The 17960-nt window shown below is 55.0% G+C and overlaps 1 protein-coding gene across 1 annotated transcript; it reads left to right on the top strand.

Annotated features, from left to right (window-relative positions):
- Window positions 1-63: 63 nt before the first annotated feature.
- Window positions 64-17954, top strand: MSI1 (musashi RNA binding protein 1). The gene is made up of 11 exons (XM_033837046.2): window positions 64-330; window positions 500-540; window positions 1103-1184; window positions 1283-1367; window positions 4243-4284; window positions 5797-5889; window positions 9523-9571; window positions 10721-10803; window positions 11294-11411; window positions 13959-14039; window positions 15252-17954. Exons 1-11 carry the CDS (start codon window positions 272-274, stop codon window positions 15458-15460), a joined length of 942 nt encoding a protein of 313 aa, XP_033692937.1. The 5' UTR covers window positions 64-271; the 3' UTR covers window positions 15461-17954.
- The last annotated feature ends 6 nt before the right edge of the window (window positions 17955-17960 follow it).

The raw sequence follows: 17960 nt of genomic DNA, 5'->3' as shown, positions 1-17960 counted from the left end.
CCCGGCGCCGCCGCCTCCGCGGGCGCCCGGGCGGACCGGCGAGCGCTGGGATTTATGCTCGCAGGGCGGCGGGGGGAGGAGCCGGCAGGTCGGCCCCCGGCGGGCCCTCCCCTCGGCCGTCCCCGCCCGCCCGCCCGAGCGGGGTCGGGGGAGGGGGCAGCATGGCCTGTCCGTCCGGCCCCCTTCGCCGCGCTCCTCATCTGCCCCGCGCCGAGCGCTGCCGCCGCCGCCGCCGCCGCCGCTCCGCTGCCCGCGCCGCCCGCGGCTCCCGATGGAGACTGACGCGCCCCAGCCCGGCCTCGCCTCCCCGGACTCGCCGCACGACCCCTGGTACGGCCCGGCCCGGCCCGGCCCGGCCTTACTGGCCCGCGCCCGCCCCGGCCCCGCCAACATGGCCGATCCGGGTCGGGCCGGGCCTCCCCGGGGCCCGGGCCCGCGCCCCCTGCGCCCGGGCGCCCGGCGCTCACGCGGGCCCTTTGTGTCTCTCCTCCTCCCGCAGCAAGATGTTCATCGGGGGACTCAGTTGGCAGACTACGCAGGGTGAGCGAGCCCGGGAGCGCCTGCCGGCCCGGCTGGGCACCCGGGACCCCCCGGCGCCCCGGAACCGGACACCCCAGCCCGGCCCTGCGACCCGCTGACCCCGGGCGCCTCCGCGCCCTGTTTCGCGCCCCGCCCGGGGACCCCGAGAGCGCAGGGCGATCGGCTAGCGCGCACGGCCCAGCGGGTGGAGGGGAGGAGATGAGGGGTTCAGGGGGCATCGGGGGGTGGGCTGAGCCCCCGGGACCCGCCGGCGGCAGCGCCAACTCCGCTCGCACCTGCGGCTCAAACTTTTGTGAGGCGGCTCCCGGAGCGGCGGGAACCCGGCCGGAGCCGTCCCCCCTCCAGCCCAGCTCGGCCCTCGGCTTCCTGGGGCCCCCAGTGGGCGCCAGGAGGCTCCACGGGAGCCGGGTGAGGACCGGGGGTGGGGGAAGCGGTGGAGAGCGTGCAGCCTGCTTGGCGCGGGGGCGGCCGGGCCGAGCCGGGGTCACTGGGGGCAAAGGACGCGGGAAGGGGGGAAGGGCGCGGGGCGCGGGCTGGTCCGAAGGCGGGTGTGTGGTTACAGAAGGGCTGCGCGAATACTTCGGCCAGTTCGGGGAGGTGAAGGAGTGTCTGGTGATGCGGGACCCCCTGACCAAAAGATCCAGGTGAGCCCCTCACCCCCTCCTCCTGCTCCCGGCTCGCCCCCCTCCGCCGCCACTCACTGCCTTGTAACCATCTGCCTCTCCCTCACTACCGCGCGCAGGGGTTTCGGCTTCGTCACTTTCATGGACCAGGCGGGGGTGGATAAAGTACTGGCGCAATCGCGGCACGAGCTCGACTCCAAAACAGTGAGTGGCCCTCGGGGCTTCGGGGGTCCTTTGGGAGAGGGAGGTCGCTGGAGGAGAGGGTCAGGCCTCTCCCCAGGGGACAGCTGGATGGGGTCCTGAAGGAAGGAGGGAGTTTCTGAGTAGAAGGGCTGCCACACTCTGAAACTTTGTCACTAGAGTTGAGGGGAGACGGAGCAGGAAAATCCCAGGCCAGCTAGGAGATGTTACACCCCCCAACCCCTCCAGTACCGGTGAGGGAAGACGCAGCTACCATCCCCTTCTTGTACATACTAATCTTGATGCCTCAGAGAGGAGTTTGGGGTGGGGCTAGGTCCCACCCCTAGCCCAAATTGGGTGAGTAAGGGCTGCAGTGACCCACCCGTGGCTTCTCTGAACTCTAACTAGTATTTGGCTCCCCCCACCCCATTCCAGACCAATGGCAAAGCATCACTGAATCCCCCTCCCTTCTTCCTTCCCTCCCTCCTCCCCTGACTTTTGGTCAATGAGCTCCTTGCTTTGTGTGGAAGACGTGAACCTGCTTTGCTCATGAGGGGATTTATGAGAAGGGAGCTAGCTTGCCTGGAGACAACCCTTTCCAGCTAGATCTGAGGAGAAGCTGCTTGTTGGGCATTCAAACTCCAGGAACATTTTGCTGCTGTCTCACTGCTCCCCCAGTGTCTTGGGCCCTGCAGGGGGCGCTGGCACAGGCCCCAGCTCAAGGGGAGAGGGAAGAGGAGAAAGCAGAGGAGGGGTTCCTCTGTGATGGGGCGACTGTCTGCCAGGGGGCCGGGACAGTGCGATCTCTCACCACACTCCCCCACTCTCCTCCAGCCCTGGGCCTCCCTGCTTGGGTCAGTCATTGGCTCCTGTTTACCTGCAACAATAGCTGGTTGTGCCCAAGAATTTGTTAAATTACCTCCTGTCCCCGGCTCCTGTTATCTCTGCCCAGTGGCTCCCACTCCTGCTCGCAGTAATGAGCAAATGAGGCCAGGCCTCAACTTTGCCGGCTCTGAAAGGATCTTCTTGGCGCAGACTGAGTGACCCAAGCTGGGAATGGAGAGACAGTGGCCTATTGTTTTTGGTGATTATCTGCCATCAAGCTGCCTGTTCTCCTACCATCCCCTGTCCTCAGAATGCACTGATGGCTTCTGCAGCGCTCAGGAAGCAGAGATTTTGGGGCTGGGGCTGGAGCTGAGGGTGGGGGCATGGAAGATGGATAAGGGGAAGAGAGAGGGGAGGAAGGAGGATGAGACGGGCATCCTTCTGAGATTCGGGACTTGAAAAGGGCAAGGGCTTTGTGTTTGGCATTCTTCAGCCTGGGAAGGGAGGTTTATTGTGGGGAGTTTATTTTGGGTTCTGACTTTCGCCTTTTATTTACTTGTTGGGTTTTATGTTGCCAGCTGTGAGTCAGAGTGGAGGTAAGGTGTGTCAGGGATTGGGTGTGTGTGGCCCTGCAGGACATAGCTTGGGTACCATCTCCCCATCAGTGTCTGCACATGGGGACTGTCTGAGGTGTGCTCTGGCAGCCTCCAGGAGAAATAGAAGGACGAACATGTCCATCGAGGTACGAAATCATACCTTCGGACAGGAGAATGGGCAGCTGTGATTATCCCTGGAGCCCCTTGGCATTTGGGGAGAGAGGAGGCATTGCCCAGTGTGGATTTTGGAGGTTCCTTCTCTGTGGGTAGATTCCAGAGGGGGAACCAGGGAGGCTGGCCCTGGTTTGTGCCATTCGGGCAGGGAGGGACCAGAACCCGTTGCCTAGAACTAGGCTGAGTTTTGAACTGAAGGAGCTCTGGGGAAAGATAGATCTTCCGTGCGATTGGCTGGTGAACTTCTGAGTGGTTTCCACCCATGTGAGTGGCAAGAAACTCTGAAATGACTGGGCCTCATAGGTCGTGCATTGATCACAGTGTCTCGTGCTCTGGCTTTTGCTGTTTGTCAGTACGAATGTAGTACCCGGGAGTACCCAGGTGCATCTTGCTTTTCCCCTTTGGTTGTTCACAGCCAAGGGCAAAGGTGGCCTGCTGGTAATAGCACCTTTGTTTGTGCAATGAAGGGCAGTTCACAAAGGAATGCTTTCACCTGCATTATCTCGTTTGATTCCTTGCAGCTCCCTCTGGGAAAAGTGGGTGCTATTGTCCCCACTTTGCAGATGGGGGAACTGAGGCTCAGAGGGATCAGGCAAGTTACCAAGATCACAGGCTTGGCCAGGGGCCCAAAGTTTCTGAGTTCAAATCCCGTGTTCTTGCGTGTCACCAAACCTGCGCTCTGCTTCACCCCAAGCCGAGCTGTATTATCAGGGAACTGTTTGTTTGTGGCCTCAAGAAGGGCTGTTAGATGTCGATGGTACTGGGAAAACAGAACTGAGTCTACCCTTGGTGGTTTATGAACTCTTATCTTGAAGCCTTTTTCAGGCAAAGAGTGTTTCCATTCACAAGGCTTCCGAAGTCTGGATCGCATACCTCACCTGGACAGGTATCTGTCAGGCAGGAAGGCCCTCGATATACCTGGTGCTGGAAGGAATAACACTTTGTTTACTTTTTTCTGGTTCTTGCTGAGGGCTAGACAACAAGTGCTTTGTAAGCATTACCTCAAATAATCTGCAGACAGCCCTTTGAGGTGGATGTTAGTATTGGCCCATTTTGCTGGTGAGCTCAAGCCTGAGGCTCAGAGAGGTTAAGTAATTTGTGCAAGCTCTCACAGCTGGGAAGCAGTGTAAGTGGGATTTGAACCCAACAGCCTGGCTCTAGGGCCTAAATGCTTAACTGTTACATTTTCCTGCCAGAGGCTGTGGTGGTTTCTGTCACCTCTGTGTCCTGGGATGAGAGAGGTCCTCAGATCTTCAGGCTGAGTGTGATAACCAACGCCCCTCTACCTCTCTCTTCCCTTTCAGATTGATCCCAAGGTGGCCTTTCCTCGGCGAGCACAGCCTAAGGTAGGTATGTGTGTGTCTGGGAGCAGCTCTGTACAACCAGCAGTGATTTTCCCAGCATTCCCTTCTATGGAAGAGGCTTCTGGTTAGAGTGTTAATGGCATGGACTGGGATGGGAGGAGGGAGGACTCTTCACGTCCTTGTTCTGTGAATTGCGGACACCATGCATTTTTCCATCTGTGCTCTGGGGTGGACTAGAGAGAGGGGGCTGCATATATTGAGAGAAGAAGGAACCCCTCAGGTGATTCATTGCCCTGTATTTGAAGCCAGTACACTTTGGACCCTGAGTCTAATTCTGACTCTGGAGATCACAGCCTCTGTGCCTAGCACCTCTGGGGGGTCAAACACAGCCCAGACTTACTCTCTGAAGCTGAGCTAAAGTCAGGCCAGGGAGCTACCTCTGACCCCCCAATTACCACCCCCCACCTCTGGGGTGAGGTGTGTTGGGCTTGAAGAGTGGGAAGGGACCGTGGTGTCTGACACCTGTTATCTTTCAAGCTGGATGACTGTGGCTGCCCTCCCAAGTATTCTTTTTCCCTGGTGCTGTGGCGAGTTTTTCTGGGTGTATGGAAAACAGATTTCTGAGCAGTTGAGCTATACAGAACTCAAAACTTTTGGTGCAGGACAGGAGCCTATTCCAGAGCCCAGGGCAACTAGCCACATCTTAATTTTTAAGCAGTCGAAAACAGGAGACAGGCAGAAGGCTGACTATAGTACAGAGATCAAGACCCCTGAGTCTGCTGATTTATCATGTGTCCTGGGACTAGGTCCCTCCTCAGAAGATCTCAATTCCTCCTTTGCAAGGGGTCAGTGGGAACTGGGATGCTTTAAGATTTTGAGTCATGGTGCCCAGCTCCTGCCACTGCGAAGGGAGAGAGGCAGGTTTTAGGAGACAGGAAAAGGGCATCACTGAAAGAGTCCAGCAGAGGGCCTGAAAGCAATTATGAAGCAGGTATTTGAAGGAAGCCGCACCAGGGAGCACATGGTCGGAATTGGGTTAATTCCATTAAGCAGTTTGGTGACAGAAGGTGCTTTAGTGTTAGGATGGGGCTGGGAATTGCCATGGATTAGCCATGCGCTCCTGGGGTAATTAGGACCATGTGTTCTTCGTAAAACAGGGCTGGGGCCACGGGGCAGCCAGAGGTTGGGTTGGGAGGAGGTTGATGAGGAAAATGTCGGTGTTGAGTTCAGGGGGACCCTGGGATGGGCCTTGGCCTCTCCCAGGAGGGGCTGGTGGGGTCTTTGAGGTAGGCTGTAGGTCTGGGTCACTAAGCCATTCCCCTTCCTGACACAGACCCCAGGAAGCGAGCCAGCCAGGGTGTGGGGTACACAGCTGCCCGTTACAGGCCTAGAGGCAGGGGTCCAAGGGGGAGCTTGGGGGGAGGGGGAGCTTCCGAGTAGCCGGGGCCACAGAGAGCTTGTCAGCTGGCGCCCTGGCAGGAGGGCTGGAGCCCCTGCTGGTGGCGGTAGGCCACAGGACTCAGATGCCCACTTTCTCATTCCCTCCCCTAACAGATGGTGACTCGAACGAAGAAGATCTTTGTTGGGGGGCTGTCAGTAAACACCACGGTGGAAGACGTGAAGCAGTATTTTGAGCAGTTCGGGAAGGTGGGTCAAAACTGGGGGTGCTGGCTGGGGGGTATGACAGGCCTGTAGAATTTTGGTCAGTAGCAAGTGGAGTCCAGCCAGGTCATTCCAATTCCTGCAAGAGTTGAAAAGGGGGCTGGGTCCTTTTGTGGGTGAGGCTGGGCCAACCCACCGTTCAGGCTCCTGGCCTATCTGTGGGCTTCGGACTCTGGACACGTCCCCAGGGAGAGAAGCCACACAGTAGCTGTCCCTGTTGTTGCCCTTCTCCTGCTTATCTTCACTCTCCTGAGGGAGGCTGTGCTCCCGAAGCCAGTTCAATCCAGTCACCCCTTGGCCTCCTGGGAGCTTGCACCTGTCCAGTCCACGGGCGGTTGTACCTTCCCCCACTCCTTCCTGGTGAGGATGATAAGGAAGCAATAAATATGACTCCCAGTTGTACTCAGGACCCTCCTTGCACAGGTGGGAGCTGAGGGGGAGGGTGCCGATCTCTTAGCTACTGGGGAGGGGCTGAAGAGACCACCCCAAATTCCTGATCAGTCCCGGAGGACTGCTTCTTAGCTCTGAGGTGCAGGGAGCTTACATTTCTGGGCCATTTAGTCCATGCAGAAGCAGATGTGGTGACATGAGACAATAGGGTGTCCCCAGAAAGGGGAGCAATGTGAACATCAAGGTCGCATGGAGAGATGGCTAGGAGGGGACCAAGTTTTAAGTCTGGGGCTGAAGTAGGGCTGCTGTGCTTAGTGCTGGGGTCCCTGGTCTTTTCTGACCTGAGACAGGCTGCAGGCTGGATCTCACTTTCCCGTCAAGGCTCTTTCAGTTCCCTGTTAGGCAAAGGGCACAGGAGAACGTGGCTTGGGAATGGGATGTGAGCTGGGGACTGGGTGGGTTTCCAGCCCCCCCACACACACTCCGTCTCTAGGGTAGACGGGGAGAGGGTGGGAGGTCCCATGGCCAGCGGATGCCGGCGATGCAAGGGCCAGAGACCTAGGCTCAGGCGCCTCAGCGGGGACCCGGGCACAGGACCCAGGGCAGGTCGGCCGCCTGGGCCCCAGAGGGAAGGGCGCTCCTGGGAAGCAGCAGGCCCCGCTCGGCTCCGGTGGGGTGTCTTTGTGTCTGAGCGCCGAGCATTAGAGCTCGCACTAATCTGATCCAGCAGCTGTGATTGGAGGCCGCCTGCCCCCGGGGCCGGCGTTGCCATGGCAACCGGGCCCCAGGAGAAGCCGTCAGCGGCCGCGTCTTTTGTTCGGGCCTAAATCGGCGTTGGCATGTGAAACCGGCCCGGGGAGGCCAGGGGGAGCTGGAGAATAGGCTGCCAGGGAGAGAGGGGGACAGCCGGGAATGCCAAGGGCCCCGCGGCGGGGGGCCTCCCGCCCGGATCGAGGGGCCGCCGCCGAGGGGGGAACAATGGTCAGCCGCCATGGCTGCCACTCAGGCTTAGCGGCCGCCGAACTTGGCGGCTCCCACTGGTCAGCAGGCCTCGGCCGCCTCCCCTCCCCCCCGCCCGAGCCCCCCTGCCCCTGTGTTCCCATGGAGACCAAAGCCTATTAAGGACACTGGGCTGGGAGCCTCTCTCCCCTCAGCTGGCCCCAGGATGGGGACACTGGTGGGGGTCCCCTGAACCCCCAGCCACTTTCCTTGCTCTGTGCCCTGGCCTCAACCCCGGTGCCCCACTCTGGGTCTGTCCAGCCAAGGCCCAGGTTGAAGGGTCTGGGGGGCCAGCGCAGGTAGAGTGGGAAGGTTGGGTGGAGGAAGGGCTGTGGATTTGGGCTGAATCAGTTTTGGGTCCCGCAGGAACTCAAAGCTGCAGGATGGGGGAGGAGGGTGTGGCTGGTTCATCTACTCATTCGTTGAAAAAATAATCACAGTAGCACAAGTCCAGGTGCTCAGTAGGGTGGTCATGGTCATAACTGACACAGGCACTGTCTTCATGGAAACTTCAAAGCCAGTGGTGTCCAGCTGTTCTGTCTCTAGCTTTGCCACCCTCCCCCATGTGACTGTGGGTAAGCCCCTCTATAATAAAAGTAATAATTAATAATAATAATGGCTGTTATTCATTAAGCACTTACTGTATCCCAGGTACTGTGAGTTAAGAGTGTTACACGCACTATCTCATTTAACTCCTCCCTATAAGACACTGTGTATACCCATTTTACAGATGAAGAACTTGAATCATAGAGACATAAAGCTGCTTGCCAAGCTTACTTTCCAATTCCAGCCTGTCCTACTCAAAGCTTGTGCTTCTATCACAAGCCTCCTTTCTGGGTTTCTCTTTTCCCTGTGCTAAACATGCATTGTCCATCCAGTTTGGACGGTCTAGCTAATTTGGGATGTGGGCTCAGAATGGGTCCATAGCATGGGAGTTAGGGTGGCACTGTGCTGCAGGGCCCTGGGGCAGGAGGCTTCTTAGGAAGGGAGATGTAATATCCCTCTGAGATTCTCCAGGGACCCAGCTGCCTCCTGGGTCAGTGGAGGTGGGGTGTGTGCGTGTGTGTGTGTGTGTGTGTGTGTGTGTGTGTGTGTGTGTGTCCTGGTTCTCCTAGGGGAGAGTCAGGGGCCCAGTGCCGCTTGGTGCCTAAGAAGAACTGGAGGACCACCCAGTTCAGGGGCTGCCCTTTCCACTTTAACAAGGCAGATGACGGCCTGGAAAGAGAGCAAAGGAGAGTGGGTAAGAGGCTGTGCCCCAAGGCCTCAGGAAGTTTTCCTTTATCCCTTGGGTGTCTGACCATTTGGGGGAGGGTCAGCAGCTGGAGTGGGATGTGGAGGGGGGAGAGGCAGTATCAGAGGCCGCCCTTGATTTCCACCGAGGGTGAATCAGACCTTAGCTTAACCCCATGAGACAGCTGACACTGGCTGAAGAATTAAGAGGGCAAGGAGGGAAGCAGCAGATGTAGGCAAAGGGAAGCTCGGACTGCAGAAGGGAAGCAAAGGACTTTGACTGTCCATGTATCTGAGAGGATGCCTTGAGGGAGTAGCAAGAAGAGAAGACTGGAGTCCAAGGGATGGGGGATTAATGTAGATCCTCCTCCTTCCTCCACCCCTTTCCCCTCCCCCAATCAGTGGGAGGCAAGAAGCCCAGGCACTGAACTCTACTTGCTTTAATTACAGCCTCTAGCAAAAGGAAACCTCAATTAGAGGAAAAGATCTGTACCATGAGAGGGGAGTTGGGTCTGGCTGTAGTGGCTGTCCTCCCGGCCTTTTGCAAAAAAGGAAAGAGGCTTTCACTTCCCCACCTCATATCTTACTCCTGTATTTTCCCCTCTAGCACCCATTCTATGCCTCCTCCTCCCAGGTTTGATCTGGGATTTGCTGGGTGACCTTGTGTAGGTGACTTCACGTCTCTGAGCCCATTTCCTTATCTACAAAATGAGGATCTTACCCTGCAAGGAATATGGAGGAGAGGATGGTGGGGCAAAGTGCCAAGCATATGTTTGGTGCTTAATATGTTCAGGCTGGCCCGTTGAGATTTTGAGGGTTGAATGGTGGTGCTGTGGCACCCAGTTGGGGTTGCAGATGGAAAGCTGTCCCCTACCCAGGGAGCAGGTTTAAGATAAAGCCTGGACTGGGCAAGAGGGGAACGGGTGTCGGAGCCCTTGCTCCTGGGTTGTGGTGGAGGCCCCCGTGTCTGGTGGGTCGTCCACGGTAGCTCTGTTTCAGGTGGACGATGCCATGCTGATGTTTGACAAAACCACCAACCGGCACCGAGGTGAGTTTGGCCCCCTCCCCCTTCCCAGGCCAGGCTGGGGGCCTGTGGTCAGCCAGGGGGCTACAGGTCACAGCTGCCCTTTCATCTCGCCTCCTGACATCCTATCCCCGAGGATCTGCATCCTCTCCGGGGCCTGGCCTTACAGAAGGCTTTTGTCCCGCCGTTTCCTGTGCTAGAAACTTGCCGAATTGCAGACACCCGAGAGGAGCAGAGGAGCAGACCTCTCCTCCCCTTGCAGCTGAGCCCTCCACCCCCGCCCCAGCCGGTGTCTGCCTGGGCTTACCTTGTCCCTGGTAACCAGAGCTTAGACCGGGCCACCCCCGGGTCAGGCTGACTCCACAGCCCCGGGCAGTCTGCTCCTGCCACTGCCCCCTCGCCCCACCCATCGGCTGAGCCCAGCCCCCAGGACCCTTGCCCCTGAACCTGTGAGCATCTGGGCCACCGGGTGTACACTGCCTGGTTGTTTTTCTCCCAAGGGCCTTGCCTTCTGAGAAATCCCATTCCAGCCCCTGGGGCACACCCAGGAGGAGGCGGGGTTGTTTCTCCAGTGCCTTCAGAGCTTTTGGGCCTTTTAGCCTGTTTGGGGAGTGGGGTATGTGCTGGTGGGTGTGTGTGTGTTTTTGTCTGTGCATGTGAGGGTGTCTATGTCTGAATAGTTTTGTAGATCTAGCGTGTCAGAGTAACTGTACATGTACACAGGGGCCTTTATGCATTTGTGAGCACTGGTGAGTGTCTCTGTGATATATGGGTACCTAGGTGTACCATATATCTGTGTATCTGTGTACAAAAATATATTTGTACACGTTCATGTGCATTTTTAAAAGTATTTGTGTGTGCTCTTTTCCCCTCCTTGGAAAGCATCTGAGGAAGAGAAAAGGCATGTTGAATGTTGTTTGCATCATAGCTCTGCCTCTTTCTAACTTGCTACGTGGTCTTGGGCAAGTCACTTCGCTGAGCCTTGGTTTTCACATCCGTGATTTGGGAGCTGAAACCCTGTCTCATCGGGTAGTTGAGAGGTTGCTAGGCTGGGAACAAAGCTTCTTGTTAACGCTTAGACACTTGCCTGTGAGGGGGGAGTGGTGTTATTGGTATGACTTGGGGCTGGGTTTTGACCATGAGCCCTGTTCTGAGCCTGCCTTTGCCCTCTAGGGTTCGGCTTTGTCACGTTTGAGAGCGAGGACATCGTGGAGAAAGTGTGTGAAATCCACTTCCACGAAATCAACAACAAAATGGTGAGCCGGGATTGGATGGGGTGGAGGTGCAGAGGGAGACTAGGGCTCCAGGCTGAGCCAGCCAGGGCTGCTTGGAGGTTCTGCAGGCAGGCAGAGGGGCCTCACAGTCAGTGGGGCAGAGCCAATTCTCCCACCCGCTGGAAATCTGGACAGGAAGACAGTGTCCCACAGCTGTGAGAAAGCATGGCTGGTGGGCTCAGAGGGACCGGGTTGAAATCCTTACTCCGCCGCTTACTAGTCTAGTCATTGGGCAGATGACTTCCCCTCTCTGAGCCTCAGTTTCCTCATCTGTAAAATGAGAGTGGCAGCAGTACCTCCATCATAGGGTTGGTGTAAGCATTCGATGAACTACTGCATGCAAAGCTGATCTCTAGCACTCTGTGATTCCTCCAGAAATGGTAACCATGAAATTAACAATAAAGAGGCCTGCCAGGGAATAGGAGGGTGACCTGCGTCTATAGGAGGGACTGACCGCCAGGTCTCATTGCAGGTGGAATGTAAGAAAGCTCAGCCAAAAGAGGTGATGTCACCGACTGGCTCGGCCCGGGGGAGGTCTCGAGTCATGCCCTATGGAATGGACGCCTTCATGCTGGGCATCGGCATGCTGGGTATGTGCTAGGCCTGCATCTGCGGCTTCTTCCTGCCCAGAACTGCTCCCGGGGCTACCAGGGGCTGCATGGGTGTTGCATCTCCTCGGTGGTCTGCCCTCCTGTCTGTCTGAGTGGTTGGGTAGGAGTGTGGACCGAGGATCTCAGGTCTGCGGGTCCTAATGAAGGTAGGCCGATTTGGTTGTAGGGTGCTGCCCTCTGGTGGTGACCAAAAGAATGGTCCAGCTGCTCCTCATTAATTGGTCCTTCTGTCCATCCGTCCATTCTATTTTTGTTCACCCATCTGTCCAGTAAACAGTTATTGAGCAACTATAAATGCCAGGCCCTATGCCAGGAAGTACAACGGTGACTTTCCTTGGAGCTTTATGGTCTGGCAGGGGAAAAAAATAAGTAAGAATATAAATAAATAGGTTTAGGATGAGAATTATAGGATGCCAAGGGAGCATGGTCATAGCAAAGTTGACCAAGACTTGGAGAAGCTAAGAAGGAAGTCACATTTAAGCTGAGTCTGTGGGTTGTGTAGGAGCTAGTTATGGGAGGTCAGGGAGCAGGGGAGGGAAAAAGTGGTCAGGCAGATGGAAGAGCATTTACAGACCCAAAGGCCTCTGGGAAGGTAGAAAGAAGGCTGCTTCTTCTTGTTCATTCAACTAATATTTATTGAGCAGCTTCTGAGAGACAGGACCTGCCTTCATGGGGTTTCCCATCAAGTGGGAGACAGAAGTGAATGGGCAGTGTCACCACAGTGATTGGAGGCTGTGGAAGGCCCAAGGAGACACTTAAATCCACCTGGGGGTCAGGGAGGCTCCCCGGAGGAGGTCAAGATTACCGTGAGCCTTGGAAGTTGAGCACGAATCAGCAGTGCTTGGGACCCACGACTGAGGGTGAAAAGTCTGAGCTGGGCCCCCAGGAAGGTCACAGTCTCCCTGGAGAGACAAGATGTATATACACAGAAAGAGAACAGTACAACGGGGTCTTTATGCTGGGGATGGGGGAGGGGTGCTCTGGGGACTCATAGGAGGGGCTATAGCATGGGCTAGAGGGTCAGGAGTGGGATCACAGATAGAGGGGTGAGGAATGTACCCGCCAAGTGGAGCATTGTCTTCTCCTGAAGTTTTTGTTTTAACTTTTTATTTGGAAGTAATTTCAAATTTTCAGAAGAGTTGGAAAAATAAAGTAGTACAAAGACCATCCATATACCCTCTACCAGATTCACCTATCGTTTATATCATACCCATTTTGCTTTTATCATTCTCTCTGTATGTGTACACACACACACACACACAGAGTACACTTGTGATTTTTTCCCTGAATCATTTGAGGGTAAATTACATACATTTTGGCCCTTTACCCTTAGATAATTCACTGTGTGTTTCTCAAGATTAGGGATGTTCTTTCATGAAACCACATTATAATTACCAATTTATACTGATACAATATTTTAATCTAATCTATTATCTGTTTTCTGATTTTATCAGTTGATCCAGTAATGTTCTTTATAACTATTTTTGTCCTCCAGAGCAAGTTCCAGGCTAGAATAAAGTATTGAATTTAGTTGTTCTCTCTCTTTAGCCTCCTGTGGAATATTGAGAAAATTTTCTTTTCAAAGCAATTCATTAGCTGGTTTCACCCCATTTAAAAAGTGGGGGGAAAAAAGAAAACCTCTAACCAGTAGTGAGAATTGTGGTTGAGAGACTTGGAGCCAGTCACATCTGAATTTGAATCCCAATTACACCATTATTACTCACTAGGTGATCTTTCTTTCAAAGCTGCAAATATCTATTATAATATATGTATACTAAGTAGCAGGCACCGTGTTGGTGTTTTGGAGAGACAAAAATAAAAGATGGGAAAGACAGAAAATCAGCACTTAAAGAAATCCTGGGATAAGTTCAGATATTGGTCATCAGTGCTATGAAAGGGAAAAACCAGGGTGACATGATAAATATTGAAAGGGAAAAACCAGGGAGGGTGACGTGATGAATATTTTAACTGATGAAAGGGAGGTCTCTTGTGTGATGACCTCTCTGAGGAGGTGACATTTGAGCTGCGTCTTGCACAATGAGAAGGACATAGTTATGTGAAAACCCGGGGAAGAGTGTTCCAGGCAGAGGAATCATCATGTGCAAAGGCCCTGGGGTGGGAAAGAGCTTGCTGAATTTGAGAAACAGCAGGGAGGCCAATGTGGCTGGAGCAAAGTGAGAAAGGGGCAGGGTGTAGATGAGGACAGGACGGAGGCAGGAGCCTGAGCATGAAGGGCCTTGATGAGAGTTTGGATTATTCTCAGCTAATAAGTGTCACCTCTCTGAGCCTTAGTTTCTCTATCTGTAAAATGGGGCTCCTAATAGTACCTCTTGGGATTCTTGTGAGGTTTAAGGAGAGAGTAAAGTGTGCAACAGGCTTTGCACAGGGCTTGGCATGCAGAAGGTATATGGTAAATATGACTGATTATTATTCATGATACAAGGTGGGGAGGGAAATGAGAGGCTCACATCCTTCCCTGCTGAGCTGTAGGTAAGGCATCTGACACTGGTCCCCTTGCCCTATCAGGTTACCCTGGTTTCCAAGCCACGACCTATGCCAGCCGGAGTTATACAGGCCTCGCCCCTGGCTACACCTACCAGTTCCCCGGTAAGTTCTTCCCAGTGTCCCTCTGCTGCCAGCATGTCCCTGGTTCCCGGGCAATCTGACTCCTCATGGGCGGTGTCTGGGGGTGCATGGCATGGGGGAGGTCTGCCTGCTGGAGGCTTGGAAGGAAGGGCACGTCTGAGGAAGGAGCGCCTTCGCCCCACCCATCCCCCCCCTCCCCAGAAGCTGGGGGGACTCCCCGTGTGGCCCTGCATGGCACCCCTCCCTCCCAGGCTGATCTCTGCCCGCCTCTTGCCTTTCTCTCCTCCCTACCCGCCTCTGGGGTTGCCACTTCCACCAAAAGGGCATTGGGCTTGTGGTGGGGCAACCTCCCTGAGGGCCAACGTTGGTTGTGTCCTTACGGACTCACCGATAATGACCATGTGCTATGCTGAGCCCCTTTCAAGGCAGACAAGACCTTTGGAGACCCTGAATGCTGAAAAACAATTTAAAAGCAAGATGATCACCACCCTCATTTGTAATTCAAAATAAAAACAACACTAGGCCTTCTCATAAGTGGCGAGAAGCCCAACGAAGTTCTGAGCTTTCCCATGATGACTATTCAATGTTTTTTTTAATATCAAATTTCATATTTTTGCAAGGCTTTTGTTTGCTTGTTTTCTGGTCTTATTTTTCTAGAGGTCCCCTAAGCACTTGCACCTTGGGCAGTCCAGCTTGGAATCCTCTATACACATGTTTTTGTCTAGTCCTGACAGTAATCTCTGGGGGAAGGCATGGTGATCCCCATCTTCTAGGTGAGGAAATAGGCTCAGAAGGGAAAAGTGACTGCAAAGATGACTCAGCTAGAAAGTGGCAGAGCTGCTCTAGGGTCATCGCTTCCCATCAATGCTTCCTTCCCAGCTCCTCCCCCCCAAAGAAAATAGGAGGAAAGATGGATTCTGGGAGATTTTTTAGTGCAATTTCAAGACTTTTAAGAAAAACAGTGGGAACAGAAGCTCCAGCATCACCCAGTGCCCAGGGTATAGGTGGCAACTCTGCCCACTCTTCCCTTCTCTGTCTGTCTCCCTTCTCTGTGACTGTGTCTCCTTCCCCACCCTTGCCTGCTGGGGACCGTGCTCTCCCCATTCCCAGCTCTCGGGTCCTGTGCATGGCCTGTCCCCCCACCCAGTGTCCCTGTGGGTGCATTTGTCCTCCCTGGGCCACACCCAAGAGGCCTCCCTGCATCTTCCTAAGCTGTTTTACGTTTCATTTTAGAATTCCGTGTAGAGCGGACCCCTCTCCCGAGCGCCCCAGTCCTCCCCGAGCTTACAGGTCAGTCGCTCGGATTTCGTACACCTCACAGGCCACATGGGGAGAAAGAGAATGACCCAGGAACCTTCCCAGGGAAAGCTAGTGGGACCCTTTTCTCCTGCCCTCCAGTCTATGAGGATGCAGCAGACTCGGGCACTGGCCAGTCTGTGTAGCTGCATGGCCCTTAAGGGTGGGGCATAGGGCCAAGCCCAGCAGATGGAGGCGAAGTCACTCATTCATCCATTTGACAAATATTTATCTAACGCCTCCCGTATGCCAAGCACCTTGTAGGCGCTGGGAGCCAGTGGTGAACCAGCCAAGGTCTCAAACTCAGAGCAAAGTGGGCCGGGTGGGGACGTCAGGACATGGCAGTGGGCATGGCTCCACTCAGTGCCAGCCAACCCTGCCAGGAGGGGATGCAGACCCACACCTTACAGATCTTATTTTCCAAGAGAGGCCCAAAACCCAGCTTTCACTTTCAAATGAATTTTTCAGTTATTTTCAAATGTTGGCAACCAATTTCAAATTTTTAAACCACTGCAGGCCAAATGCAACATATTTGAGGGCCAAATCCAGCCCGTTTGCAACTTCTGGGCAAGTAGGTGATGTGCTTGGCCATCCTGAACCATTTCTCAAGCTGGAGTTTTTACTTGGGCCAGTCAGCTCAGCTCTGGAGCTGGGGCCGGGGCTGAGGCCCAGGCCAAGGGCAAGGGGCGGGGCAGGGTGGGTGCAGATGAGGTGGGCTGCAAGGGGTTTCTCTGTTCAACCCGCTTCTCCCCCCACCCCATCCCCAGACTCCCCCCCAACCTAGCCGTGTGTGGAGGACGTGAGCGTGGATGCTGCTTTAGATGAGACCTTCCTTCCAAGGGATGCTCAGGGGGGCCCCAATATGGGGGAGGGGAAAGAGGAACCTGGGGTGAAGGAAGGGGAGGGAGTCCTGGTGGTGGGGCTAATAGAGGCTCTTCCCTGAGCAGAGTGAGTGGGGGAGTGAAAAGGGGTCTTTCCTACTCATTTCAGAACTCTTGTGTTGAGGACCTACTGTGTGAGACACTGCCAAGCCCTGGAGGCAAAGCAGGGACCAGACACCCAAGCTCTGATCTGCAGAACTTGTGCTCTAGAGAGAGAGAGAGAAATGCTTATTATACAAATGAGTAATGCTTTACTGCTGTGATAAGAGCATGCTGGATTTGCTTTGTGGAAATGCCTAACTGGGCCCCAGACTAGACCTCAGAGCCCAGCCCTGCCGTTAAAGAACCGAGGGAAGAAATATCCCCTCTGCAGACATTTTGGCCAGGGAGGATGTGGGTTCAAGGCTAAGCAGTTCTTGGAGGTCTGGGGTCCAGACTATTCCCTTGCCTTCAAGAGACGAGGGTGTTTCCTTCGTGCATTTAATCAATATTTTTTGTACCAAATGCTGTTCCAGGCAGTGGGGATTCAGCAGGGAATGAGACAGACGAGACCCATGCCCTCCTGGAGCTGATAGTCTAGTGGAGGGAGACAGGAATAAACAAGTAAATAAACAAGTATCAGATACTTTCTCAAGGTGAGAAGTTCCACAAGGAAAATAAAACGGGGAGATGTGCTAAAGTGTAAGTGTCAGGGGCGAGGGGCTGCCTCAGCAGGGGTGGTCAGGGAAGGCTTCTCAGAGGAGGTGACGTCTGAGTGAGAAAGTGCCAGCTCTATGAAGACCTTAGGCAAGTTGTCTCCCAGCGGTGCAGAAATGCTATCCTAAACTTTAATCCCCTGGCCCAATGGCCTAGCCAAGGACTTTCAGGGTTGTTTTTCAGGGTCCCTAGTGTCAGGTCCAGTTCAGGGCCAGGGTCACCAAAACAGCCCCCAGGGGCACATCTTGGGATGGGAGAGGGCAAATGCAAACTCCCCAGACCCTGGCTCTGGTTGGGATTGTAGCTTCTCAAGGGCTGCAGTGGCAGAGCCAAGCGGCAGGGGGCGCTCACCCCCAGGCCTGAGGGAGCTCCAGACTCATGCCAACCAATTATTTAAGCAGAGGTCCCTCCTAGTACTGTTCCTTCAGCTGACACTTATTAAACACCAACTGTATGCAAGGCAGGGTGCTAGGCGCTGCGGAGGTGGGAGGGGGGTAGACAGGGAATAGCCAGATCCCTGTGTCTGAAGAGGGGGTCAGAGAAAAGGGGATGAGGAGACTTGGAGGAAGGAGTGGTCATTTCTGCCTCGGTGGTGGTCAGGGGCCCCTGAGGCAGGGAACTGCGTGTACACGATGTATCGAGGACATGCTCACGGGAGAAGGGGAGCGAGGGGAGCCGGCCAGGCAGCAGAAGGAGTGAAATGGGCTTGTGGCCTGGACTGGAGTCTAGCTTCAGCTGGATCCCACCGGGGGGTAGGGGGGGATTAATACACCTCCTGGTTGGTCCCTTGGGGCGACAGCCTGGCTTTTGGTACCCGTGTCAGTCAGTCACTGGCTCCAGTTGACTGGGGTTGGGAAGAGGGACATAATCTCTGTATACCCCTGGGCTAAGTAGCCCCCGTCCAGCCAAGGGCCCTCCCTGGAGAAGGGGGCAGCTGCAGGCGATGCTCAGAGCAGCTCGTGGAGGGTGCACCACCCGCACCTGCTATGAGGTTTGGTTGTTCAAGTGTGTCCGTCAAGTCCAGGGGAGAAGCTGAGGATCCCTGGGAGGCGATCCTTTCGCCTCCCTT

This window comes from Tursiops truncatus, chromosome 13 (genome assembly GCF_011762595.2).
Source record: "Tursiops truncatus isolate mTurTru1 chromosome 13, mTurTru1.mat.Y, whole genome shotgun sequence".
Taxonomy (NCBI): domain Eukaryota; kingdom Metazoa; phylum Chordata; class Mammalia; order Artiodactyla; family Delphinidae; genus Tursiops; species Tursiops truncatus.
The sequence above is the reverse complement of the archived record's forward strand: the minus strand, read 5'-3'. Positions and strand labels throughout refer to the sequence as shown.

Bases quoted from the DNA above. Each gene is read 5' to 3' on its own strand.
- MSI1 (XM_033837046.2), top strand. From the start codon at position 272: ATGGAGACTGACGCGCCCCAGCCCGGCCTCGCCTCCCCGGACTCGCCG. The intron at 331-499 runs GTACGGCCCGGC...CTCCTCCCGCAG, and splicing joins GACTCGCCGCACGACCCCTG to CAAGATGTTCATCGGGGGAC. The intron at 4,285-5,796 runs GTAGGTATGTGT...CTCCCCTAACAG, and splicing joins CTCGGCGAGCACAGCCTAAG to ATGGTGACTCGAACGAAGAA.